This window comes from Toxorhynchites rutilus, chromosome 3, assembly GCF_029784135.1.
Source record: "Toxorhynchites rutilus septentrionalis strain SRP chromosome 3, ASM2978413v1, whole genome shotgun sequence".
Lineage (NCBI taxonomy): Eukaryota > Metazoa > Arthropoda > Insecta > Diptera > Culicidae > Toxorhynchites > Toxorhynchites rutilus.
Genome location: NC_073746.1, coordinates 284,118,876 through 284,146,684, shown reverse-complemented (window position 1 = coordinate 284,146,684; position 27,809 = coordinate 284,118,876). Strand labels below are relative to the sequence as shown.

The 27,809-nt window shown below is 35.9% G+C and overlaps 1 protein-coding gene and 1 pseudogene across 3 annotated transcripts in view; one reads left to right on the top strand and one right to left on the bottom strand.

Moving 5' to 3' along the window:
• The window catches only part of LOC129779180 (furin-like protease 1), a 511,125-nt gene that overhangs the window by 31,315 nt on the left and 452,001 nt on the right, over positions 1–27,809 (bottom strand). For all 3 annotated transcript variants that reach the window (XM_055786475.1, XM_055786477.1, XM_055786476.1), the window contains one exon: positions 9,793–9,883. In XM_055786475.1, coding sequence (XP_055642450.1) covers positions 9,793–9,883 — 91 coding nt within the window. The remainder of the gene's footprint in view (positions 1–9,792; positions 9,884–27,809) is intronic.
• LOC129780839 (U4 spliceosomal RNA) lies at positions 20,592–20,714 on the top strand (annotated as a pseudogene).

Here is a 27,809-nt window from a genome sequence, read left to right as displayed (position 1 = left end):
TGCAATCCGTTCGACACTATTCCAACCGACCTGTGCAAATATGGCAACCTTCGTCCATTCATTCATTCATCCATTCGTAATTTACCCGAAGGTTGTTGTACAAATTTTATTAAAAATAAGGTAAATGATTTTAGTTTGTCCGATTTTGGGTTTGTTGAAAAGCACCGAGTTTCTAGTTGCCAATAATACCATAAGGCGTTCAAATTGTTTAATTTTTTTATGTTTTTTAAACGATTTTCTTCAAAGAGAAATTATGATCATGGTTTGTTCGGGTCTAGAAATCACCATTTTTGAACGAAAAAAATCAAATTTTCAAGTTGATGTTGCATTTCTCATTGCTTGAGTTTACTGTCATCATATTGATCCGTTCATAATTTAGGCTTTTATAAGAGCCTCCGCAGATTGCAGACTTATTTGTCGGCCGATAGTTTGGTTGGCTTTTCAATCAGTACGGAAAGTATGTATGTGCGCACATTGCGCCGATAGAGTTGGGTCGGTTTTTGCGCCAGAAGGTCGACCCGTCCAAACTGTTGGTTGACAGAAAGTCTGTAGCAGTGTTGTAAACGGTCGACATTTCTCTCAACCATCACATACTGCTCTTGCGCGAGAGTCACAGCTCAATATGTATTGCGAATGTGACCAAGAAAGCATTGCTCGGTTCCAACAGTCACCTCTGAAATAAACGCACAGCCGCAAACACGACAATCAATTGAACGTTTATATATTCTCTCTTTCTGTCGAACGTACCCAGAAGAGCGGTGAAAATATGCTATTTCCATTCTACCATTCGTGCTCATAACCATTCTTTAATTCCGGCTACTTTGACTGTAGTTTTAATGTCATTTGACATTAAAACTGCAGTGGTATGCATTCTTCTTCTCTCTTTATTCTGCATTCAAGCGTAGCTGCTCACATACATCAACCTTCTCACTCACACATCCATACACGATGGATGATATTTAGACGGATTGTTTAGATCAAAGCAACCGACAAACTATCCCCTATCAAGTGCGAATGTGTTGAATGAACGTTTCAAGCGGTGAGCGTTCCCCGTGAACACTGTTGTTTAATTACGGGACGATGAACAGCTAATGAATAAGACGGAAAAAAACCGAAATGTCATATGACATTTTTAGGTCGACGGTACTTTGACTGTTCATGTTATGATGTTCATTAATGACACAGCACATACGTCTCCATAATGAGTGATACGATGGTAACCATTTACAAGACTGGTCTGTAGTATGCGGGGGCTCTAAAGGTGAACAGCACTCAACACAGAGAAACTTTATTTCTGCATCGCGCGAAGGTCAACAAAACAAAACAAACAAACTGCAGTGCGCCGAGCGGTTGCCATAGTAATCATGTGGATAAACCAACACCAGTGAATCAGACAAACCATGATCAAAATTGAGGTTATCGAGATGCATTAATCACATAATTTAGATATATAAATCTGATACAAATGGTGTGCAAGCATGTTTACAGGATCCATAACTTAAGGGGATAGTACACTATGGAAACTTCAAAAAATTAAAAAAAAATATTTCTGGAACATTTTATCCCCTCTGGAATGGCTAGTTCACTGCAGTTTTTGTCCTAGGTTTGTCCGATGCTCCGTTCCAATGTTAAAAAGCGAAGGAGCGCGGATTCAGAATTTAAAACGCGTTTTTCTCGGAACCACGTTTTGCAAACTGGTGGAAGATCTACCTCCGGAACGGTCCATCCGATTTCGATGGAATAGGTTTTCCCAGATTCTCCACTAAATTTCCTGTCATCGTGCGTAGAATTTTTTCGATATTTTGAGAAATAAAATTTTGGTGAATGTTTTTGTCTCGATTTTTGATGCAAAAACGCATTTTTTTTACAAAAAAATGTCGCCATTTCGTCAAAAATCAATATTTTGAAAAAATCCTACGTACGATGACAGGAGATATATCCAAGATTACGAAAAAAAATCATTGGTTGAAATCGGTCCACTAGAAAAACTTGTAAAATTCCCACACAAGGTTTACAAGGTTTTGGCTGCAAGCGTTCAACAAGCCGGTTGTGGCTATTCAGGGGACAGTCCAATCAACACGAATATATTTTTTGTTTGTTGAATAATATATACCTAATAAAACTGTGATATCAGATTAATCATAATAACTTATTTTCTCGTTTAAAAAAATCGCGAAAATCACATACTTTTTATGATGCTTATACTGTATCACCCCCTTAAAATACATATTTCATACGGATGAGTTGATTTCCATTCATAATTTTTATTTGAAAAGTGTATTCAAGTGTCCATCCAAAAATCCATTACCATTTTGACGCAAGCACGAAGCACCTTGACGACATTGTCAATGTCGATTTGCGGAATACGTTTGGCTTACGATCGAATCTGGCTCGAAACAAGGTGATCGGATTGCAGAATGCAAAAAGGCGTTCCGTTGAGATAATTCTGATTCAATCAGATCCCAGAATAAGGTTATTTCGATATTTCGTTAGGCGCCTTTTCAAGAATCCGCAACCTCGCTTTTTGCATTATCGGGAGTCGTATACCTTCGGAAATGTTGTGCCGATATGGTTTTTCGATATTTCATCTCGATGAAAAATTACAGAAAAAAACTATGGCGTCACCTCAAGGGAAGTAGCATTTTTGTACGAATCTTTGAACGCGTTTTTCTCGAAACCATGGTTTTGCAGCTGGTTGTTCGTTTACTCGAAATCAAGTGGACCGATTTGGCTGATTTTTTATTAGCATTAACAAATGAAAATCGATAAATTTGTCGTTTTTGATACCCCAAATTTTTATTTTTTAATGATTTTTTTTTGCGAAAACAGCAAACGGTTCGAATATTTCGAATATTTCTAAAAATCTAGATAATTCATTTTTACGTGCTGAATAAATATTCAACCAGATCGGTCCACTAGATTCAGAGAAAAACGTACCAGAGCATCCAAAATATCAAAAATACATCTTCGAATATACCTTAACCAAAATGATCCAACATCCAAATTTATTTTCAATGTCCGAAAGAAAAATCGTTAAAATCCGTTATTTTTCGACTTTCTACAATAGGGCCCCCCTTCACACAGTAAGTGTTCCGAAATTTCAATTTTAAAATTAAAGACATTTACCATCTGTCTGATTTCCTATTGTTTTGCGGTGATACTTAATTGGACGATTTTATTTCAGCGTAAATAGACTTTTTTTTAGCTTGAAACACACTACTCTCACTATATTTAAGGTGAAGGTGAAGGAAGCTAGTCATTGTAGTAGTATAGGAAAACCCACGTGTAAAAATTGGGTGATAGTGTTTGTGTGAGAAGAGCAAAGCACACGTAAATAGATTAATTTACTTATCAGACTGTGTGGCGCTGCATTGACACGAGTCTTTGAATACATTTGAAAAAAAAATAACAATTCAATACTAAAGTAAAATGTATGAACGATATGTTCCGATGAACAATTTCAAATATAAATATATATAGAAGCTGCATTTGCATATGAAGTAAAATTATGATTATACGCGGGCGTAACATGAGCAAATTTATAAATTTATAGTATTAACAAGTTCTTCCGCGTAGTAACTCGATGTTGATAATTCCTTAATATTTTCCTTCGTTGATCGTATTGTTTTCACATATTCACGTTGGAGAGCCTTAACCCTTCTTTTCGTTGGCCGAGACATTTTGATTGAATGTAATACTTTTCCGTTTGCTGTTTTTGAAAGTAGAGGCAGCCGTGGCAGTGCTCCGAGCTCTGCAATACAATTTTCTTACCCAATGTTAAAGTTGCTAAAACTTACATTATAGACCCAAAAATAACGATGCTTTCAGGAATACAAACAAAACCGTTGCCGAAGATTGAAAAATGAAAATTTAACTTTCAGAGCACTTGCTCGAGTTTTCCGACGTTTTACACTATACAGTGCGACAGCAGATGAAAATTTATTATCTTGTGAGTAATCGATTAGAGTTTAGTTGATATTACTTGGTGGAAAGTGTGCGAAAACGATCATTTTCTTCATACTGTTTCGCAAAATTATTGATTTTCGGGAGAGGGGTGAGGGAGGGAGATGAAAGAAATTAGCGCCATTGTGGCAGCCATTTGTGGCTAGCTTCCACCTTCACCTTAAGACAATAATAAAAGTGTTCATATTGTTTATATCGCTGACGCATGGATATAGTTTGATGTAATGAACGAATACGACATTGAATGGGATTCGAAACATCGCTGTTATTCATACTTTGAATGTCAAAGGCAACAAATTTAACCCTTTGCGGTCGTTTGTCTGCTCTCAGTCAACACAGCAAGAAATCATACTAAATACTTTATTTAACGATGTAATTGTTTCCTTTTTCCCCTAAATGAATTTTAATGTCTAGTGAACTTTTTTACGAATGTATACGGAGTTTCTATGAACAATAGATAACGGCACTCGGTATGAATCAAATATTATAAGCGTGTGAAGATAAGACGATATCGTTGAAGGATATCGAAATCAATTCCGACCGCAAAGGGTTAAATTAATCACAATCGGTTCGAACATCGTTTCTGGCAGTGAGTTTAAGTAAACTTTCAAAAATCAAGAGATTATTATCGAGATTGTATCTAAGACATGACCGCATATGACGTAGGACTACGCAATCATTCAATTTCAATTTGCTGGCTTGTCATTCCGAATATTATTTAGGAATGCATCAACATTTTAAAATCACCCTTTGGTGGAAAGTTTCGGTAACCATGAAATAGGTTAATGGCTTGCTTTCGGCAGTTCGAAAAGCAAATGAGCCGCTCGTTCATTGAAACGAGCCGGCTCATTTGAACGGCTCTTTTTTTGAGCCGAGACATTGAAGAGCGGCCGTTTTTTGAGCTGTTGTTTATTTGCAAAGAACCGTAGATCGTACGCTCGTTCTAACCAACCGGCTCAAATGAGCGACTCGTGAACGCTCGCTCATCTCTAATTTATACACTGTGCAAGGGTTGAGTGTGAGTCGCAGATATCCTCTCCTCGTTGCTTCCTTTTCTTTTTTTGTGTTTGAGAGGCTGTAAACTTTTTCAGTTCATTCGCCTCTAGCTCTGAAAAGGGCCCGTGTGAAAAAGTTAACCTAAACTTCTCTCCATGTCTTGAGAAAGACAATTCATCCCGCTAGACGCTCGCTGGCAAATTATGTTCACTCAACAATCACCAAACGGGAGTGTGAAGTGCAAAACTCTTCTCGGTATTCCTCTTCAGCGTTTATATGATCGCGGCTGCATTAGTTGCTCATTCTTGACAGCACGGGTAGGTGAGCACACAAATGGACAGAAATGTATTTATGGGTAAATGGGAATGCCCATACAAATTGAAAGTAATTTTTCTTGAAACCGTATCTATTTTAAATCCCAAAAAATGTATATATAAAATATATAAAAATATGTATAATACAACTCTACACGAACTGATGATTGCGCCGGCTAGTGACCATTTTATCCTGGATTCCTCGAGTCGAGAAAGACGCACCACGCTAGATATGGGGTACAGACTAGGGAGCGTTGCTGATTAATGGTCAGCTGCATCCCAATAGGAAGTAGCCCGTGTCGGGCACATGTATAGAGCATCGAAGACTGCAACATACCAATTATGAGAACACTTGTAATACTAACCTCGAGCCAACCGCGAGTAATCGGTTACATATTACTAACATAGTTGTAAGACAAAAATTGTCAAAATATTGGACTCCCGGCCCCGTTAGGCTAACGCCACATGTGCCTTAGTAAAAAATATATTTTGGGATGTATAATACATTCAACTTTTACACTATTACAGGGAAAAAGTTTTCCTAACAACTGTTCTAAGTTTTCTTCGATAAGATTACAACTAATCAACAAATAATTCTGTCTGAAGTTAAGATAGTGATATAGCGTATTCAACAAAGTTTTAGATCTTATTAAAATATAAACTTTAGTCGAAGATGTCAACTTCCTATCTATTATAGTTTTTGGAATATGTGACATTTTCGTATGGATACTGCTGAAAAAATAATATTTTACTCGTAACATTTCTGTCTGCAAATTCACGCGTTTGATATGACAAGTTTATAAATAGAAAAAAAGGATACAGAACTTTTCAATCGCGACAATTTACACATAAAAATGTTACGAGTTAAACATTAGTACCGTTCTGAATCGGACGCTTAAGGCATATGATGCAGAAAACAGGTCTAAATTTAATGCACAGGTATTATTTGGTTAATATTTTTAATAAATTAGTTCAATATGCTTTTAAGCTTTCTACTTTGGTACCTATTTGATTGAAAATATAAAAAAAATCGTCGAATAAAATGCTTTCAAAATGAAGCGATCAAGAATCAAACTTCGGACACTAAATCAATTTCGGGCAGATTAAATTCAAATTTCGGACACTTTATTTTGTAATTTTTTGGACGAAAATTACATTACACTTGATTATATTTTAAAGTCAACTGCGAAACACTTACCAAGCAATCACAGTAAACTGTTAACAATTATGTGAACTGATGAAACACGGGAGAAATTTAAATATTGATGAACGGGTAAATTCTACGTTCTCACGCTAAGCGAATGTAAAACACAAACGGTAATGAGTAGTGTTGATAGATTTTTGCCGATTATGTTATAATTCCGTGGCCGAGTGGTTAGAGTCTCACATTATCATGTCGGGTGTTTTTTCGTCAAAGAAATTTCCTTCGACTTGCACTGTGGTCACGCGTATTCTAGAGCTTGCCCCTCAGAATACATTCAAGGCGTGTTATTTGGCTTAAGGAATCTCAACTAAGTATTAATAAATGACGCTAATTAATTCATAGGTTGAGACGGCAAAAGTTCCACAGGGAACGTTAACGCCATTCAAGAAGAAGTTATAATTCAAATGTAGTTCTCATATGAAATGATAGTGAAACCAAGGGATTATCCTAAGAAGCAATTGTGATATTAATTTTATAGTTATATCATCAGTGCATTAAGCATTTCAAGATATAAGAACAAAGTGTTCGAAATATGATGTTGTCCGAAATATGATTCAGAACGGTAGTAATTTTCAAAGAAAACATGAAAAAGTTTGGTTGATATTACTTGATGGTTAGTGTGCGAAAACGATAATTTTTTTCACACAGTTTCGCAAAATTATTGACTTTTGGGCGAGGGGTGAGGGAAGGAGATGAAAGAAATGAGCGCCATTGTGGAAGCCATTTGTGACTTCCTTCCACCTTCACCTTAAGCTCTCGAATACAGTCCAAATCGAGTTGTTCGCCGGGTTTGGAGTTTCAAAAAGACGAAACACGCCGAAATACTCTGCTCTTTGGAGAAAAATGTGTTAACGAAAAAAAGAAAGCAAGAGTCTTCTAGATTTTTCTAGAACAATGCCGAATCCAGACAGAGCCATTTGATCTCATTATGATCATTTCGTTTCAAGGTGTGCCTTCTTGGTATAACAAACACACCATTGACAATGTGCCGAATGATGATTGATGGTAATTGGGTTTATTCTCGAAACAAATGTTGTCATCATTGACTGTTGCAAATCATAGTAGAATATCGGGAAATAATGGCGAATTTTTTAGCAGAATAATTGTTGATTTTATAGAAGGGATAGTTATGTTAAAATTTGCGAATTCGAAGTTGGAAATACAGCTTCTTTAATAAACTATATTTGTAACGTATTTTTATTATTATGTATGATGGCTTATTATTCAAGAAAATACAGTGTTATTTTTTTCCCCACTGAGTTCATAATCGATCAAATGTTATATTCCATTCAGGCTGCGTCAACCCCGTCAGCGAACACCATTCCAACGTTATTTGTTTTTGAAACACTTGTCGGATGAAGCTTACAATATGAAAACAGAAAACAGCAAGTTGATTAAAAATTATTATTATATGAAGCATTGTTCGACAACCATTTCAAGTTCCGTTTTTCGCTATCATTTGGCCATTCTGAACAAATATAAATAAAAAAATTGCTCCTTTTTGGATCCGGATTATATACGATTATATTTTCTCCGCTTTTTTGCATAACCAATTTCGGGAGAGGTCCGCACGGGTTTCCCTTTGACAAATAATAGTAATTTCCATTCCAATCTGTTTGTCAAGTGAACCGGACTGACTACACCGGAAATTAATCTACCTGCCGGACGTCCAACGTCGCCGGTTTGGTTCCGCTACGGGGGACAGAATTACACAATGTTGTTTGACACGTGGACGCGGACGAAAAATCAATTTGCTGCATACGAAGGGAAGGTTTGGCGATTCGGCAATCAGTGTTGCATTTTGTTTGATATTATATTGGATGAATGTAGGTGTCCAACTGAAATATAGTTAAACAACGCCCATGTTGGGTTGAATTTGTTCGGCCATGGAAAGTTCAACTGTGCTAGAAATTCCTGTCATCCAGAAAGATAAACTTTCCTAAAATTCCACAATTAGTTATTTGTACATAGTTGCATTGAGCGGAACAATCAAGTATAAAAGGTTTGCATTTGCACTTGTGCAGAGTTCTTATCAAAAGTTTCTGCCAAATTCATTAACACAAAACGATAGAAATGCCGATTTACTCAAGCTTGTCGAGTCACATCTAAGCGGCTCTTGCCCACAGCGGTATTTCCGCCTCCACGATGATTCCAATCCCTCCAACCTCCAGCGTCGAAGGCAATGGAGACTATTTTAATTTATTTTAATTTGCGTAATATCCTTTGTTAAGCACCTTTATTCTCGCCGCCCCGTTCGGTTTACCTGATTCCTTCCCAGGCACCACCCCGGGGTGTGAGGCGGTAATTAAAATTCTTCGCCTGCCGTGTTGTCGCTCCCGTTCCTAGAGTGGAATGTAACCCTGATTTCGTGGAGATTTACAACGTAAACAAACGGCTTTCTCCTACTGTTCTGTTCTTAATCTGGTGAAGTGTATGGAAACATTTAGGCTGTGTTGTTGTTGTCGTTCATTTACATTCTTTCCTACAAAATCTAAAGTTGCGTTGAGTTTACACAAAAACAACAACAACAACGGGAAACTCGAACCGGGAAACGGGTTTATTCTACCTTCTTCGAATTAATTTTATCATATGCCGACGCGTTCGCAATTTCATTTACATTTCTGTGCTGAATTTTATACGATAGTTATATTATTGTTTTCGAATGCACGATTTTCTTCCTTCGATCTCATTAAAATGTACAAAATGCATGAATTGTTCAGATCGTCTATAATGTTTTAAGTAGTATTTTAATTTGTTCCCCGCGTTGTAAATGTAAGTGTTTATCTGTTTGTATGTATTACTGTTTCCTATTTTTATACTGTTTTCGTTCACTTTATATAAAAAAATGTTGTGTATGTCACGCGTGCAACTTTACACGTGTTGTCAATTCCCCCTTCTTCACATAGTAGAAAAGAATTTTTTTCTCGATAATTTTTAACCACCAAATGTGGCACGACCGATTCGATTTTTCTGTTACGAATTTTAATTATTCTAACACGATTTCCGCGCGCGCGTTTTTAATTTTAATTTCTAATGTTTGAATTTATCTATACAAATGCCACAGGGGGAGAACCTTTTTCCCCCCCTTACTTGTCCCCAACCTAAACCCATCATCCCTAATGACGCCATCATAATTAGTCTTGCTGTTTTCGCAGGACTGTTGTTTTTGGTTTCGTTTTTGTTTGTGTTCAACTTTTGCTTATTTTTGCGTTTTGCTCTAGTTAGGGTCCATTATTAATTACCTACTGCCGCTGTGGCTGATTAATTTTATCTGTTTACGGTAGAGGGAAAGGAACAAAACGAGCAAACACGAACCTATGCAGCGCGTCAGCGTGTATTTGCTGCAGGCTAAACTTGTCACGTCGTTGGAGGCGGTCCTCTGGACGTCCACGTGGCTCTCGCCGATCTGAAAGGCAATAGAAAATAGTGATTGAGTTTATGAAACATTCTTATGTTTTTTATGTTTAGTGACTTATTTAATTACTTGAACAATACATGACACAATACATTTGACTTTTTACATTTTTCTCCGAACTTATTTAGTCTTTCAAGTGTACGTAGTCCGCAAATTAGCCAGGTTAAATCTGATAAATGGCCGTCAGTGTTGATTTTGACATACATGTCCAACGCCTACTGTTGGAGCAATCAACGATATCGAAGTAGATGGTTATCAACATCCTGCCTCTTCATCAAATGTTATACGTGGAAGCGCAGTTAGCTGATGGCATAGTAGAAAACTATGAACGGCATTTTTACGCCCCTAAAATTAATATGGAAGCCAAACTTCAAACTTCAAAACAAAATGTAATTAGAACCAGTAGACTGATGAAACCGGTGGATCTATTGTCCCTGTTTCAATTTGGATCAGTAGGCTGATAAAAACAGTAGATAAGTAGGCTGAAAAATCCAATGTGAACAAAACCCGCTGAATAAATAACGTTTTAATTTTATACTGTTTTCCAACTTTCCAATTGATTTTCATAACTTTTTAGGCATATAACCCGACGCAAAACACAAACGACACAAACAAAAAAATCTCGAGTCTGTTCTCGAGTTAAATCGTGACATACGGATTTATATAGGTGTTGGTAAAGAAATCCATTGTTTTGCCACATACAGAGTTAGTAATCTGTACTTCGCGTTGTACACTGATGGGCGCAAAAAACACCCCTATTTGAAATCAAAGTATTGTGCGTGACTTTCAAACATTTGACACTTTTTGACAGACAAAGTTTGGTTTGATAGTTGTACATACACTATTTTGTTTGCCAATCTTCAATTATCCACAGTGGCAAACAATATCAAACATCGAACATGGAAAAAAATCATCTGAAAAATTCAAAGTAACCTAACCGTGTACCGATAGGTTCGAAGAACAGACCGAAAACATATTTCAGGTATCCGATAACTGAATATTTACTTGTCGTGTTTTGTGTCGAATATATTTGATCAGTACACGTTAACCAAAATTTATCTGTCAAAAAGAGTCAAATATTTGGCTTCGGCCAAACAGTGTATGAGCACCCTAAGGAATCTCAACAAAACATTGCTGAGAAGTATGGGGTAAGCCGTGATGCGGTCCAGTTGGTCATTCGGAAGCATCAGATGCTCGACAGCGTGGCCGGTCGACCGGGAAAAGGACCGAGACGTAAGACTGATGCAAGAACGGACACGCTAATCATCCATTAAATTTAAATTCTAGTGTGTAAGTATTGGTGATTACCATACATTTTATATGTGTGTATGCAAGCGCTGAGCGTAAACAAATGTTTTCGTATTTTTCAACTGTCAAGTTTCTATGAGACCAGTTACATTTCCGTTGTTGTAGATGTTTTGATCAATCAATCTTGAAAATGCCGGAGGGAAAAGTGCTCACGGAGAGAGAAGAAAGACAAATCGATGCATTTCACCTAGAAAATGTTGATATCAGAGAAACTGCTCGTAGGATTAGACAATCCCATCAAGTAGTGCTCAATTATTTGGCGAATACTCAAGGATACGGTAAGAAGGAGAGAGCTCCACGTAAATCGAAGCTCTCTGACCGGGATAAGCGAGACATAGTTAGTCAGTTATGTTAAAGGTCCTCATCTTACACCATCTCACATCGGAAGACGTCTGAGTTTTGCCAATGCTCACATGAACCGCCAGTGGGTCATGGTATGTTGTAACAAAGGCTCGGTGGTGGAAGGTGGAGGCTCGTGCATGGTTTGGGCGGGATTCTGTGCAACTGGGAAGCTCAAGATAGCTTGCACATCATTCGAGGATTACACACATGTACTGGAATCTTCTCTCCTACCGTTTTTCCGTGGATATCGTCACAAAAAATTCACATTCCAGCAAAACAATGCTACTATTCATACCAGCAAGTAAACTAAGCAATGGATTGAGGACCAGAAACTTAATTTTTTGGACTGGCCAGCTCGCTCTCCAGATTTGAATTCTGTTCAAAATCTTAGGGGGACCCTTGTACGCAAAATCTACACTGAGGGAAAACGATACACCACGATTGAAGAGCTCAAGGTCGCAATTTTCGAAAAATGGAAAAATATCGAGAAATCTGTTCAGCAGAATTTAGTAAACAGTATTCCAACACGAATGAATTTTGAAGTGGTCTTATAGAAACTGGACAGTTGAAATTATCATATTTAGACACAATAAATAAACAAACAACTCTTTTGAACGAATTTGACGTTAAATATACTTTATTCTAAGCATTCAACAATGTATGAATGTATCTTGTTGAAATTCTAACTGTTTGTGCTGCAACGAAAAAGAATCAGGATGGTCTTATAGAAGTTGGATAGAGTGTAGCATTGACTGGAATATTGACCGAAAATTTTGAAAAACTGACAGTGTTTTGTTTGGTTAAGTCGTTCGTGAGTTATAGTGTCGCAAATATGGAGCAAAATAAAGAGAAAATCCGACATATTTCACAGTACTACTATGACAAAGGCAAAAATGCATCTCAAGCTGCCAATAAAATTTGTGCAGTTTATGGACCCGATACAGTTTCCATTTCCACCGCACAACGATGGTTTCAACGTTTTCGTTCTGGTGTAGAGGTCGTCGAAGATGCGCCACGCTCCGGAAGGCCTGTCGTTGAAAATTGCGACAAAATCGCTGAATTAGCCGAGAAAGACCGGCATAGTAGCAGCTGTAGCATCGGCCAAGAGCTGGGGATAAGTCATCAAACCGTTATTAACCATTTGAAGATGCTTGGATTCACAAAGAAGCTTGATGTATGGGTGCCACACACGTTGACGCAAAAAAACATCTTTGACCGTATCGACGCATGTGAATCGCTGCTGAATCGCGAAAAAATCGACCCGTTTCTGAAGCGGATGGTGACTGGCGATGAAAAGTGGGTCACTTACGACAACGTGAAGCGCAAACGGTCGTGGTCGAAGCCCGCTGAAGCGGCTCAGACAGTGGCCAAGCCCTCATTAACGGCCAGGAAGGTTCTGCTGTGTGTTTGGTGGGATTGTCAAGGAATAATCTATTATGAGCTGCTTCCCTATGGCCAAACGCTCAATTCGGACCTGTACTGCCAACAACTGGACCGCTTGAAGGTAGCACTCATGAAGAAGAGGCCATCTTTCATAAACAGAGGCCGCATTGTCTTCCATCAGGACAACGCCAGGCCACACACTTCTTTGGTGACGGGCCAGAAGCTCTGGGAGCTCGGATGGGAGGTTCTTTTGCATCCGCCGTATAGTCCGGACCTTGCACCAAGTGACTACCACCTGTTTTTGTCCATGGCGAACGAGCTAGGTAGTCAGAAGTTAGCCACAAAAGAGGCCTGTGAAAATTGGCTATCCGAGTTTTTTTTTGCCAATAAGTAAGCGAGCTTCTATAACAGAGGTATTATGAAGTTGAGATGCCAACAAGGGAACAAGTCATCGAACTAAACGGCGCATATTTGACTTAAAACAGATGATTGTAACTAATTTTATGAACAAATGAAAATTTAAAAAAAAATACCGCAGATCTTTTTTGACAGCCTAATATTTCGTATTAAGCATAGTTCTCAGACAGTTTTGTGATTGCTCGAATCAGAATTGTTAGAGCATGCGTTCAAAAAGGAAACTAGTAAAGATAAAGCACGTAAGTTTTTACAGTTTCAATTCAATAAAGTAGAAGATGAAATCCAGGCTGTTCAAATGCGAATAGTGTGTATGATCCTGATGCTGTAACAGCCAATCACGGGCAATTTTGAACCGTCGGTCTGGTCGGCCGATTATCGAAATTAGGAGGGTGGTCTCCAAGAAACGACCGCATTGCTAACGTTTGATTACGAATTAAATGCATTGAATTGCTATGTTAGTGTTATGTTTTTTAAAGCTGTTATATCACAATTGTAATTATCACATGTTGCTCTTCAAGGGGTCTCTTCGATGGGTTTGACCCTGGAAACATATGCCACCACAACCAACCTCATTATGTGAAGCGTTATGTGTTTCCTTCTACGTTTTTGTTCGTATGAGAAAAATCTAACTGCGACTCTAGGTGAATAGGCCCAGCTCATTTCATACATATACCTACTATCTCAATAATAATTGAAACAAATTTGGACATAAATATACGTATAAATCAATCACATTATGCATGATATGTGCAGGTGTTAATTTTACCTCCACCAGGTGACCATTTTAACCTCACACTAAAAAATATCCGACTATACAACTCTTTTTCTTTTAATGGAAATTGTACTATGTTTATTTTTATAATGAAAACCGTATGATTTCTTGAACAACAATTAGTAAAGCTATTGAATTTCACGAAGAATGAGGATTGTGCAGTATGTGGACACAGTAAATGCGCAAAAGATCTAAAAATCGACCCCTATTAATTAACACAAATTCTTGTTTTAAACTTTCAAGATGCTGTATAAGTTGAGTTACGTGAACCAATTTGTTATAAGGATGGCTAATATTTTAGTAGAAAACTTGTTGTTATAATTTGTATTAATAATTATTGATTACACTTGATATTTTCTGAATTCACTATTTCTTGATGTGAAAATGATGTCAAGTTTACTCACTTAAGGCAGTACAGGTCGGACTCGATTATCCGGAGAATTTTATTTTTGATTTGCGGAAATTTTGAATAATTTGTATAATAATTCCATATTGAATAGCCAATATGGGTATCGAATGAAAGGGCTTGACTAGTAGGATACAGTTATTTATGAAAACTGCAAATCAAAAATGGCCGCCACCATAAGATAGTGGATTACATATTTTCTCGAAACCCCATCAATATGGATATCAAATGAAAGGGCTTGACTAGTAGAATACAGTCATTTATGAAAAATGCAAATCCAAGATGGCCGCCACCACAAGATGGCGCCATATATATTTTTTCACAAACCCATCAATATGGGTATCAAATGGAAGGGCTTGACTAGTACAACACAGTTATTTATAGAAAATGCAAATCCAAGATGGCGGCCACAACAAAATGGTGGATTACATATTTTCTCAGAACCCCATCAATATGGGTATCAAATTGACTAGCTTGACTAGTAAAATACAGTTATTTATGAAAAATGCAAATCCAAGATGGACGCCACCACAAGATGGTGCCATATTTTTTCCCAACTCTTTCAATATGGGTATCAAATGAATGGGCTTGACTAGTAGACCACAGTAGATCATGAAAAATACAAATCCAAGATGGCCGCAGTTCCCACATAACTGATTACTTTTTAATGGTTTCATTCAGCTTGCCCTGTTTGTATGTATGTTTGAGTGTTCGTAGGATTGCCCCACATTAATTGAAATTTGACCCCGTTCCTGATCACTGATTGATCTGAAATTTGGAACATACCTTTAATTCTATTGCCATTATAAAACTGCGTATTTCATGATCTTGAAAAATTCAATTTGGCCGCCGCTAAAAAATGGCTGAATGGCTTGACTTGGAGAATACACTACATTATCAAAAACACAAACATGAATGAAGGAACGGATGTGATAACTACTAACTGTTACTTGTCACATTATTTTCTAGCTTTTAGTACAATAATCCGTATAACCTCGACAGCTGTTTTATTTATTTTATTTTCTAGTTTTTAATAAATTATCTGTACCAGTAGCATACTACAATGGTATCTCTACAATAAAACCATTCAACTTTTTTAAAATTTTTATTTCTTACCTAACTTTCTTCGGAATATTTTAAATATTTACTGTATTCTATTAGTCAAATAATTTTGTTTGATAACAATACAGGGTAACTTCGATATAACGTACATCTTACTTTCAAAATTGTACGTTGTATCGAATTGTACGTTATATCGAAACATAAAAAAGAACTCAGAAACGTAGCTTATATTACTTTATTGTGTTGCTGTTTGAGTAAGGTTAATGGATAAATTCAACTAGAAGACGTAGCCAACCTTTCTCATGATGTTTCTCTTCTTACTGTTGATTAAAATTTGATTCATTTAGAATCCGGAATCACAAAACAGTTGTACTTCGGGATTGGTTAAAAGTACAAACCAAGCTTCAGTATCAAAATATTCTAAAATATGTTCTTTCAGAAAAATACTATTCAAAAAATTATTCCTTTGGACTTTGAAAATGTGTACGTTATATCGAGGGTACGCTATATCAAAGTTTCCCTGTATTGAGGGGAATGCAAAAAATACATAGTCGACTATTTAGGGGCGGTTACCTTTTCGAATTTATGTTGTTCATAATGTTGTTCTATTCTCCAAGTCAAGCCATTCAGCCATTTTTTAGGGGCGGCCAAATTGAATTTTCAAGCAGTTTTATAATGGCACTATAATTGAAGGTATGTTCCAAACTTCAGAACAATCAGTGAACAGGAACGGGGTCAAATTTCAATTAATGTGGGGCAATCCTACAAGCACTCAATATACATACAAACAAGGCAAGCTGAATGAAACCATTAAAAAGTAATCAGTTATTTGCGGACTGTGGCCATCTTGAATTTGAACTTTTCATGATCTGCTATGTTCTTCTAGTCGAGCACTTTCATTTGATACCCATATTGATGTGGTTTTTAAAAATATATATATATTTGGCGCCACTTTGTGGTGGCGGTCATTTTGGATTTGCATTTTTAATAAATAACTGTGTTCTACTAGTCAATCTCTTTTATTTGATACAGGTCAGACTCGATTATATGTGATTCGATTATATACAGTTTGGAAAAAAATAATTTTTCTTATAATTCAAATATGACTTATTTCACGAAGAAATGTAACCTTTCAACGTTAAGGTGAAATTTGAGTGGCTATTACATGTACAGTGGGGTGAAACTAGTGATGTTTTTGAGATTTTGCTTGATTTTTTACCAGTAATTCTTTATTTCGATATTGCAGCCAAATTAAGAAAGATAGAATTTGGGTGTCAAAGAACAAATTGTAGAGCGGTTTGAGAGCTTTAATTTAATTGATAGGAACAATCCAATTAGTACAATTTTTAGGATAAAAGTAATAATAACACATTAAAAATTATTAACTTTAAAGGTTTTCACTTCCAAAATGTTATTAAAATACACTAATTTAGATGTTCCACTACTATATCTTATACTAAATTTTCTCATCTTTCAAATGAAGGGAACAGAGTTGTCTTCCGTAGCGTACTTTTTAATGTAGAGCCAGTTTGAGGCAACAGAGACCGAAACAGAAAAAAAGTTCTATAACTCTGTCATTATTGAAATTCGAACACATGCGTAGAAGGTTTTTTTTCATCAAATATGATCTCCTCAGAGAATATGGATAAATTTAGTTTTTTCATGTGAGAAAGGTGTTTTCTGACTTTTGAGAGGATGAATCAAAAATCAAATTCCTCTTTTATATTCAAAAAACAAAAAATACATGCAAAAAAAACAAATAAAAAATTTTTTTTTTTCGACTCGATTATCCGGAGAATTCGATCATCCGGAGTGAAAAAAAAAATCAATACTCCGGTTCATCGAGTCTGACCTGTATTCTAGTCTAGAAATTAAAAAAAAAAAACAGAAACATTTTCCTTCATATTTCTGTAGTTTAGGCATTCAAGAATATATCCTAGAAAGGACATATCGTGAATTCTATTGTTTACCGAGTTAGAGCCATTTTAGTGATGCTGTATCTAACCTGGTATGGCCATAACAATGAGCTTTAAACGCGTTTTTCTCGAAACTAGTTTTTTCAAACTGGCGTACATGATGTCTCAAGTTCTATTAAACCGATTAATGTCGTATTTATATGTATAAAAATATCAGAAAAGGTAAGAAAAAACGCTTCAAACCACATTTTGTTTTTCAAACGACCGCTATTTTGTCAAAAAAATATGTTTTTAACTTGTCCAAGGTTCATGCGATAGCGGCATCTTTACTGATTCAGGATCTGTTCGATTTTTTGTTTCAGGTAACCAGAAGGGCTGGAATGGTGTACACCACCGTTCAATTTTTGTTCTATTGTTAAAAGATAGATGAACAAATAATGATATGATGGATAGTAAAAAAAATCTTTGTTTGATTTTTAAGGAACTCGAAATTCGTTTCTCTACACTAGAATATCCCCATAACCAACCGCAATGTTATTGAATTGGTATGTACTTTGGATGTATAAGATAAGATAAAGTTTTTAAAGAATTTCGTCTATAGGGGGTCGATGATATCACTTCATTCTGGAAAAGGGGTCTCTTGTCGAAAATAGTTTGAGTATCCCTGTTGTAGTTCGTTAAAACGTTCACACAAACTTGCGACTCATTAGTTATTTTCCATTCAACTACCAAAATATTCACTAGAAATAATTTAAATGGCAGAACATCGTTTGCCGGGTATGCTAGTTTTGTCTAAAAAACTTGTGTCAATCATGCTATTTCTTGTACAATGTTGATTTTCACAGAAATGATCACGTTCATGTTTTGTTCAGTCTATAAGTGACCGAAATTCATTGGACAAGAAGAAAGCATGCCTTTAACAGGATAAATGGAACATAAACATTACTTCTCTATATGTTTTCAATCACAGTCAGCCTTACGATAGAGGGAACCTTTGCATTAGCTTCACCTTCGACCTTTTTCCGATCAGAAGAATAAATATGAGCCGCATTATCATTTGTGTTTACTCGAAGGGATCGGTGATGGGAGAAACCAAATGGGATAGATATATCCAGTGCAGCCTGTGTGGACTCAGCAACGATGGTACATATCAGCATCCCAGTGGGACGGCCAATGGAAAATAGATTCTCTGTTTATGATATGAACGGGTGCCAACACAGATTGAGACAGAGGATGAGCGAAGCTTCAATGGCTGTGCCACGACGTACGAAACGCATGGTGGTGCTTATTGTTATTCACACACACACACACACACACACACATATACCCAGGACAGTATATTATATTTGCAAACTCAGAGTGTGCCCCATTTATAATCTATTACATAATCCCTGTCCCATCTCGCAAAATCGAGCTATCTTTTCTCCAGCCGTTGGAACAGGACATGGTATTTATTTTGCATAATAATCATTCTGTTGCTTCAATTCAATGCACCCATTAATTGGCCACTACACGATACTGTTAAAGTAATGGAGTGGATGGCTACGTATATTTCCATCGAATAACGGATGTTTTAAGGGGCAACGATTCAATGGCTGTGATTCATTGGAAGATTTTAATGGAGGACTTTGCTGTACGGGAACATTCAATCATTGTATCATATTGATGTTACAATTAGACGAAGTCACTTTCATTGTTTATCAGGCTTTGTGTAATCAACAGCTCTTCAATATCAACCATTGCACGTATACTATGCCTAGTAATTACATTCTTTCAATGGTGGACGGTCCTGTTGAGATTTTTGCTCTGTCAATGACTACAGAGATGTCGTATTTATACAGTATGTTCAATTAGTGTAGAGGGTGGATGATTACAAAGCAACTCTGATGTATATTAAGACATCAGAGCAACATCCGAATGATTACGACTGCCAACTAGATTCATTCCTAATACTAACTAAGCCTAGTACAGTTCTTTCTATTTTCCTACCCAATTCGATTTGCAGTCTATGTTGATATTCAATCATCTCATTGCTCGTTAAGGACTATCGAAATGAAGAAATTCTCCCGCCGACATCTTTCCAACACAAATTCATTAGAGACGTTCTGGTTATCATTTGTCTTTCATTTAATTTGCTCCAAAGCTTTATAACCCGATGCGAGAAGAAGATTTGTTTACTCGAAATCGGCCACCTATTTTTGGAACGTATCCCTCTGAAGACGTTACTCTTTTTTGCAACTATACCAGTATTTACCCCTTGGCCTACGATTTAATTTCCTAAAAAGCGGAGCAGAACAATTCTATAGAAAAATATGCACATATTCGAAGTCAATCCAAACGGTACGATTAAAAACGCAAGAAATGCAATTAAATTGAATTACAAATATTAAGTACATGTTATACTCAGTAAATATGCCCGTATTCCGACAGAATTGATAAATGAAACAAGAGATAAATACAAAGAATGCTCTTCAAGAAGTTCATTCAAGGCCAGAGCTCGAATTTATCTACCAGATTCGCCAAAATCATATTTTTATCACTTCTCATTGGCATTCGATCCTAAGCACACGTCTTAGCTGTAATGCAGACTTAAATAAATAATAATAATAATAGTTATTCAGAATTCCAATCTAGTGTTTGAATAAAAAGAACAGTTATGTTAGATAAAAATGAGTAAAAAAGTAAAAGAATCTGTGCTCAGAGGCACGGACGAAAACTTAACGTAGGACTTTGAGGACAATTGCTTTTCAGTTAAGTTTTTATGACTGTTCAGACATCGGTAATTTCAAGACATTTAATACTCCAAAAGTTGACCCTAGAAAACCGGATTGTTATATGAACTGAACTTCACACGGGTTGTAAGAGTTGCAGTGGTAGAAAGAATCCAGAACCATTAACTATTAATACTTCATATTAGTGACGGAACGGATAGTGGTTTGGCCGGATACAGGATACCGGATATCCGGTCAGTTCCGAGGATATTCGGCTCTTTATTAGCAAATACAAAATTGAGTGAAACGGCATGTGACATGGTGCAAATGAAATGTTAAATGTAAGAAAGAAATAAACACATTTTGAAATAAAAATTTTGAACGCTTTGCGCAATGGCGATATCGTCCCCAATGAGGTTATACCAAGGTGCGATTATTGCTAATTGAAAAAATTCCTTTTAATAGTGTATCACAAGTAGAAACAGGAATTTAGAACAGTTTTATTCTGATAATGATTTCATATTAATCAAAATAGATTTTTGTGAGTGTATTGAGTTAATTTGAATACTGGCCGAGTAAGAGTAAGAGTTACATGCAATCAGCAATCAAAAATTTAGATTGAGAACAAACATAGAACTGTCTTCAGGGATGGTAGTCTGAGAGAGGGTACACTTACTCCATCCCAAATCGAAATTATTATGATCGGCGACAAATTCACTAATTTGCAGACTCCACAACTGTTAGACTTGGTACAGAAGTGCGTTGGTCTTTCATATATTCGAGGTAATTCCAGATGCTCCTGCATCAAAAAAGTATTTCGATAAGGACGAGACTGTATAAAGAACACCGAACTTACTTCGTATGAGAACATCTTTAAACGCTGGAGAGGTCGTTTTAACTATTTAGAAGAAGATCAAAATTATCTGATTACAACCTTTTTAGACCAGAGGTTCAGGTCAAACCATTCAGGTGTTCTCGAAACGTAAACAGATAGACAAAAAAAATCATTAAATTCGAAATCATACCACAAAAATATCTTGAGACGAATCATCTGAGAATAACACCTCATTGCCGTCTTCAACGAAACGAAACGAAAGCGATGGAGCTGAATAAAACTTTGGTGATATGAGTTGATAATAATTCAATTTCAATTACATTTTGACATGTCAGTAATCACACCTTATTTTTAATCTCATGTGAATGATGTTTAATGCTATTGTGTTATAATTCATCTTATGTTAATGAGATTTTTTTTCTCAAACATCCGTGACTCACTATCCGGCCGGATAGCAAATATTCGGCCGGATAGGCCGGATACCGGATAGTTACCAGATATCCGTTTCATCTCTACTTCATATTTTCAATAGTAAACTGTTGAGAAAATTGTCACATATATATTCCAACAAACACACGAAAAATTTGACATTCACTGTTTTTTTTGTAACGAAGTTCATAAACGTACATAAAAACCTTACCAATAAATTCCTACAGAAATATTAATTGTTCTGTCCCTTTTTTATTTCTTTTATTTAATTTAGTTGAACACGATAAGAAACCATCATTTCACAGTGCATTGTTAAACTGGAGTTCAAATACAGCCATTCCATGCCAAAGCGATATAGTGGTTTCCAGATTTTCGTGAAAATTTGTTGTTTCGTTCCTTATCGCAAAACATTAGACCCATATTTTTTTATTTTTTCATTTTTCCATTTTACGGTGGTCCGAAAAATCAATTTTTCCGCTTTTTCAAAAAATAACTTTTTTCAAGTCTCAACGTATAACATAATAGTCTAGGATTGTAAATTAGAATAAGTATTGAAAATGTAACCATATTACAGTCGATAGAAATCAATGTATGCGCATGGTAGTCTGTTCGCATAGAAATATTGAACGAAGACTGAAAACATATTAACTTTGAAAAATCATAACTCAAAAACGGAAAAAAACGCTTTTCCAATTTCTGAGTATGTTATGTAAAAAATGCTATCTTTGTTCCGGTTCCTTTGGGTTTTTTTTTATTTCTTTACGGAACACACGAGAAAAAAACAACTCGGAGGGGAGAGGAGAAAGAATAAACTTCGATACCAATGCTTGTAATGATGAAGTGAACAAAGCACATCTAGCTCTCTCTTTAGAGATGAACCAGCTTTTGATTGAAAATTACTTTAATGAAGAAAGAAAAAAAGCCTAGCTCTCTCAAGCTATTGGCGAGGAATGCAATATAAAAGTTGTTATATAAAAAAATGAGTTGGGAACATTTCAACCAAATATTTCGAACAGCTCATTGATTTTTCTACATCTTTACACCATATTTTAACCAGACGTTTGGATTTCGAGTTAAGAAGTGTGGTATGTAGCTTACATAATGCTTAACCTAATGCAAACAATAATTCGAAATTTTTAATGTTGCGACTTGATCTCCTCTGACCTAACACCGATCATATATGATTCGATTATATACAATTTTAGACTCGATTTATAGTTTTAAACAAATATATTTTTTTTATGTTTCAAATATGGCTTATTTTAGGAAAAAATGTAGTTTTTGATAGTTAAGGTGAACATTATTTGGTATTATCAGAACAGTAATGTAAAAATCGTGATTTTCGAAGATTTTACTCGAAAATACGTCAGGATTTGTTTGAAATGATATTGCAGCGAAATTAAGAAAAATTGAAGTTAGGTGTCTAAGAACAAATTGTAGAGTAATTAGAGAGCTTTAATTTGATTGATTATATTGATTATCCATTTTTGGTGAAAAATTAGTGATAACATTTAAAAAAAGTACTAATTTCTAAGTTTTTCACTTCCAAAATGTTATTCAAATCCACTAATTCAGATGTTTCACAACAATATCTTGTACTAATTTTTCTTATCTTTCAAATGAAAGAACCCTCATACGTAGCGTACTTTTTGAAGTAGAGCCAGAGCTCAAAACAAAAAAAGAAGTTGAATAACTTTGTCAATCCTGAAATTCGAACATATGCGTAGAAGGATTTTTTTCATCAAATATGGTTATCTATCACCTCCTGAAGGAATTGGGATTTTTTATGTGAAAAAGGAATTTTCTGACTTTAAGGGGATGAATCAAAAATCAAATTCTTCTTTTATATTCCAAAAAACAACTCTCAAATAAAAAGAATGAATACATACAAATGAAAAGACAAATTTTACTTTATTCGACTATAAACAAGATTCGATTAAATACAGTGAAAAGAAATTGAAGACAGTATATAATCGAGTCCGTCCTGCACAACCAATAATTACGAAAATAAAATCCATTTTTTTCGCAAATGTAATGTTTTTTCAAAGAAGGCTAGTTCATTGGCTTCAATTTGATATGTCGATTATCTAAATCTGTACAGTAGTTCAAAAGTTTAAATTTTTGAAAAAAGTAATTTCTTGGAAAAAAAAGAGAAAAAACTTGGTTTTCAGACCACCCTAAAATGGAAATGGGCACTGGGCAATGGGTTTGAGCAAGTGTGGGTCAAAACACTTATTGCGGGCGTGCAGGAGAGCTGGCGTAGTGGTAACTGAAACTGTTTAATCTTCTTTTGCACCGGAATCAAAATTCCGCATATACGGAGATTTCAATCAATGTAATGCGGGCTTTATAGTCAAAATTTATCTTGCTTCCAGTCGTTGGTGATAATAAGACTCTGCAACTCATTTTTGATAAAATAGCCAGTCTTGGATTGAATCAAATAAACAATGATCATAATCCGCACATATGACAGAATATTTCTGTTTGACTGAATCATTAACTCCACTATGGAAAAATGAAGGTCTCCACACAGCTATCGAATACTCTATGTTTATAGATTACACCCTAAAAACATTTGATTATGAATTTGAGGAAGTCTCAGTCCCGATCAGAGATGCCAACCTTCCTGATTTTTCAGGATTTCCCAGACTTTTTGGCTCGTATCCTGACAAACACTCGATTTTGCCTGATTTTTTCTAAAGTGATCCTGATTTTTCCTGATTTTTTAGTCTTTTATTTTATCAGGATCTTGGTTGGAAATCAGAACTGTCAGAATAGCCTACATAAATAGCTCTCCGGTTCTCCCTTGTATAGTGATTGCTCTTTCTTTCGTTTATTATTTATTATTACGTGTTCATATTTATTTGAGCGCTCAAAACACGTAGTGCGTTTATTCCACCTGAAAATCTATTATGTTTTTCGCTTCATGACAGAAAATGAAATCGTCAACGCCAATAGAATGAATGAACATTGAGGATAATTTTGCGAGATCTTTCTTTTTCTCTTTCTCTCTCTCTCTCCCTTCAGAATCTTATGTTAAGGATTAAAGAGTTATAGCTATTTAGCAGATGTTTTTTCCAAAGTATATAATGATAAATTTTTCGAAAACCGTATGGAATGTATAACATTCATTGCCGTAGTCATAGTATCACGAACCACAATACTAATCATGGATAGTTGTGGAAATGCCTGAAAGTGGAAGTTTGCTCAAGTAAGGTTCAGGTCTCTACAAAATTCATTCAAGGGGAAGAACTTCGATTCCATTGACAGCATAAAAAATACCTTGAACAGTTTTTCGACGAGAAAGCGAACACGATCTGGTAGGACATAATTTTAATGCTGTTTTAAACATGGCGAAAGATTGTGAAACAAAACTGTGCCCATAAAATTGAATAAATGTACGTCTGCCTGTAAAAATGATGACTTTATCGGGGCAAACTTTCGGGACACCCCAAAATGAGCTATCCTGATTTATCCTGATTTTTATTTTCATTTTCCCTGATTTTTGAAAATTATACTTGGCAACCCTGGTCTCGATAATCAATGAAATTATAGAGGAGGTCCTAAATTTTTACGCTATAAAAGGGCTTGACTAGTAGAATACAGTTATTCATGAAAAATTCAAAACCAAAATGGCCACCACCACAAAATGGCGCCATATATATTTTTTTCAACCTCATCAATATGGGTATCAAATGAAAGGGCTTGACTAGTAGAATACAGTTATTTATGAAAAATGCAAATCTAAGATTACCTATTTTCTCAGAACCCCATCAATATGGGTATCAAATGAAAAGGCTTGACTAGTAGAACACAGTATACAGGGTAACTTCGATATAACGTACATTTTACTTACAAAATTGTACGTTGTATCGATTTGAAATATATCGAAGCTTAATAAAAACTCAGAAACGTAGCTTACATTACTTTATTGTGTTTGAGTTTGAGTAAGGATAATGAGAAAATTCAACTAGAGGACGAAACCAACCTTTCTCATGATTTTTCCCTTCGTACTGTTGATTAAAGTTTGATTCATTTAGAATCCGGAATCACAAAACAGTTGTATTTCGGGATTGGTCAAAGGCACAACACAAGATTTAGTATTAACATACAGATAATTTATTGTTCTTTCAGAAAAAAAATATTCAAAAAATTATTCCTTTGGACTTTGATAATGTACTGTGTACGTTATATCGAGGTAAAATGTACGTTATATCGAATGACGTTATATCGAGGGTACGTTATAACGAGGGTACGTTGTACCGAAGTTCTCCTGTATTATGAAAAATGCCCAAAAATGTATCAAAAGAAAGTTCTCGACTAGTAGAACATATCAGATAATGAAAAATCCAATTGCAAGATGGCCGCAGCCCCCAAATAACTAATTACTTTTTGAATGGTTTCATTCAGCTTGACCTGTTTCTCTGTATGTTTGAATGTTTGTTGGGTTGTCCCACATTAATAGAAAATTGACCCCGTTCCTGTTGAATGATTGATCTGAAATTTGTAACATACATTTAATTCTACTGTCATTATAAAACTGCGTATTCCATGATCTTGAAAAATTAAATTTGGCTGCCGCAAAAAATGGCTGAATGGCTTGATTTGGAGAATACACTACACTATGAACAACATAAATTCGAGAAGGTCGCCGCCACAAAATGGCGGCGAATGACTATGTATTTTTTGCAATTCCCTCAACATTAGTTTCAAATGAAATGATTTGACTAATTGAATACAGTACAGGTCGGACTCGATTATATACAGACTCGATTATATGTGATTCGATTATATACAATTTTGGACTCGATTATACTCAGTTTGGAAGAAAATATTTTTTTATATTTCAAATATGACTTATTGCATGAAGAAATGTGAAATGTGAAGAAACGTTAAGGTGAAGTTTAAGTGGCTATTACATGTACAGTGACGTAAAAATCGTGATTTTTGAAGAGTTTGCTTGAATTTTCACCAGGAATTGTTTATATCGATATTGCAGCCAATTTAAGAAAGATAGAAGTTGTGCGTCAAAGAACAAATTGTGAAGCGGTTAAAGAAATTCATTTTAATTGATAGAAACAATCTAGTTTAATATATTTTTTAGGATAAAATTAATAATAACACATTAAAAATTGTTAACTTCCAAAATGTTATTAAAATTCACTAATTTAGTTGTTCCACTACTAAAGGGTGTTCGGGTCAAAAAGTGGTCAAACTAAATTGCGTGTAAATCGATTATTTGTTTATTAAAAAAATCAAAGTATCTTTCTTTTTGAAGTTCAGTATGTATAAAAGACTGAAAAAATACTCAGTTAAGATTCCGGTCGACCTAGTCCAAATTGGCGAGCCTTTCGTTTGACGCCTGCCATCAGATTTTGTACAGTCACCTTATCCACTTTCTTCGCCGCAGAACGCCAGTTTGCTTTGAACTGCTTCTCGCTGCTAACAGTTTTTTGGGTCTTCTTAAGGTTCTGCTTAACTATCGCCCAATATTTTTCGATTGGGCGAAGTTCCGGTGTGTTGGGAGGGTTCTTATCCTTGGGCACAATCTGTATCTTGTTAGCGGCATACCACTCCATGGCCTTTTTTCCATAATGGCAGGATGCCAAATCCGGCCAAAACAGCACAGACAAGTCATGTTTCTTCAGGAAAGGCAGCAAACGCTTTTGAAGACACTCTTTCACGTAAATTTACTGGTTGACAGTCCCGGTTGCAACGAAAATGTCGCTTTTCAAGCCACAGGTACAGATAGCTTGCCAAACGATATATTTCTTGGCAAACTTTGATACTTTAGTATGCTTGAAAATGTCTGCCACCTTTCCCCTTCCGGTTGCTGTATAATACTCTTGTCCAGGAAGCTGTCTGAAGTCTGCCTTGACGTAGGTTTCGTCGTCCATTACCACGCAATCAAACATTGTCAACAATGTCGTATACAGCTTCCGAGATCTTGTTTTTGCCGTAAGGTTTTGCTTATCGTTGCGATTTGGAGTCACTTCCTTCTTATAAGTCGATAGTCCAGTTCGTTTTTTAGCTTCATGCACGGTTGTAGACGATATTCCCAACTTATTTGCGACATCTCGAACGGAGAGGTTGGGGTTGCGCTTGAAAGCGCTAGTCACTGTTCTGTTCGTCACTGCGGCTCCCGGCTCTCGATTTCTCCCAGGTCCAGGCTTTCTAGTTGTCGACAAACGTTCCCCGAACACTTTTATTACTTTGGTGACGATTGATTTGGCCACATTCAACGATTTTGCTATTTCTGCGTGCGTGTAGTTTGGATTTTCACGACGCATGTACAAAATTTTGATTCGTCGCTCAGGTTTCAGGTGATCAGGTTTT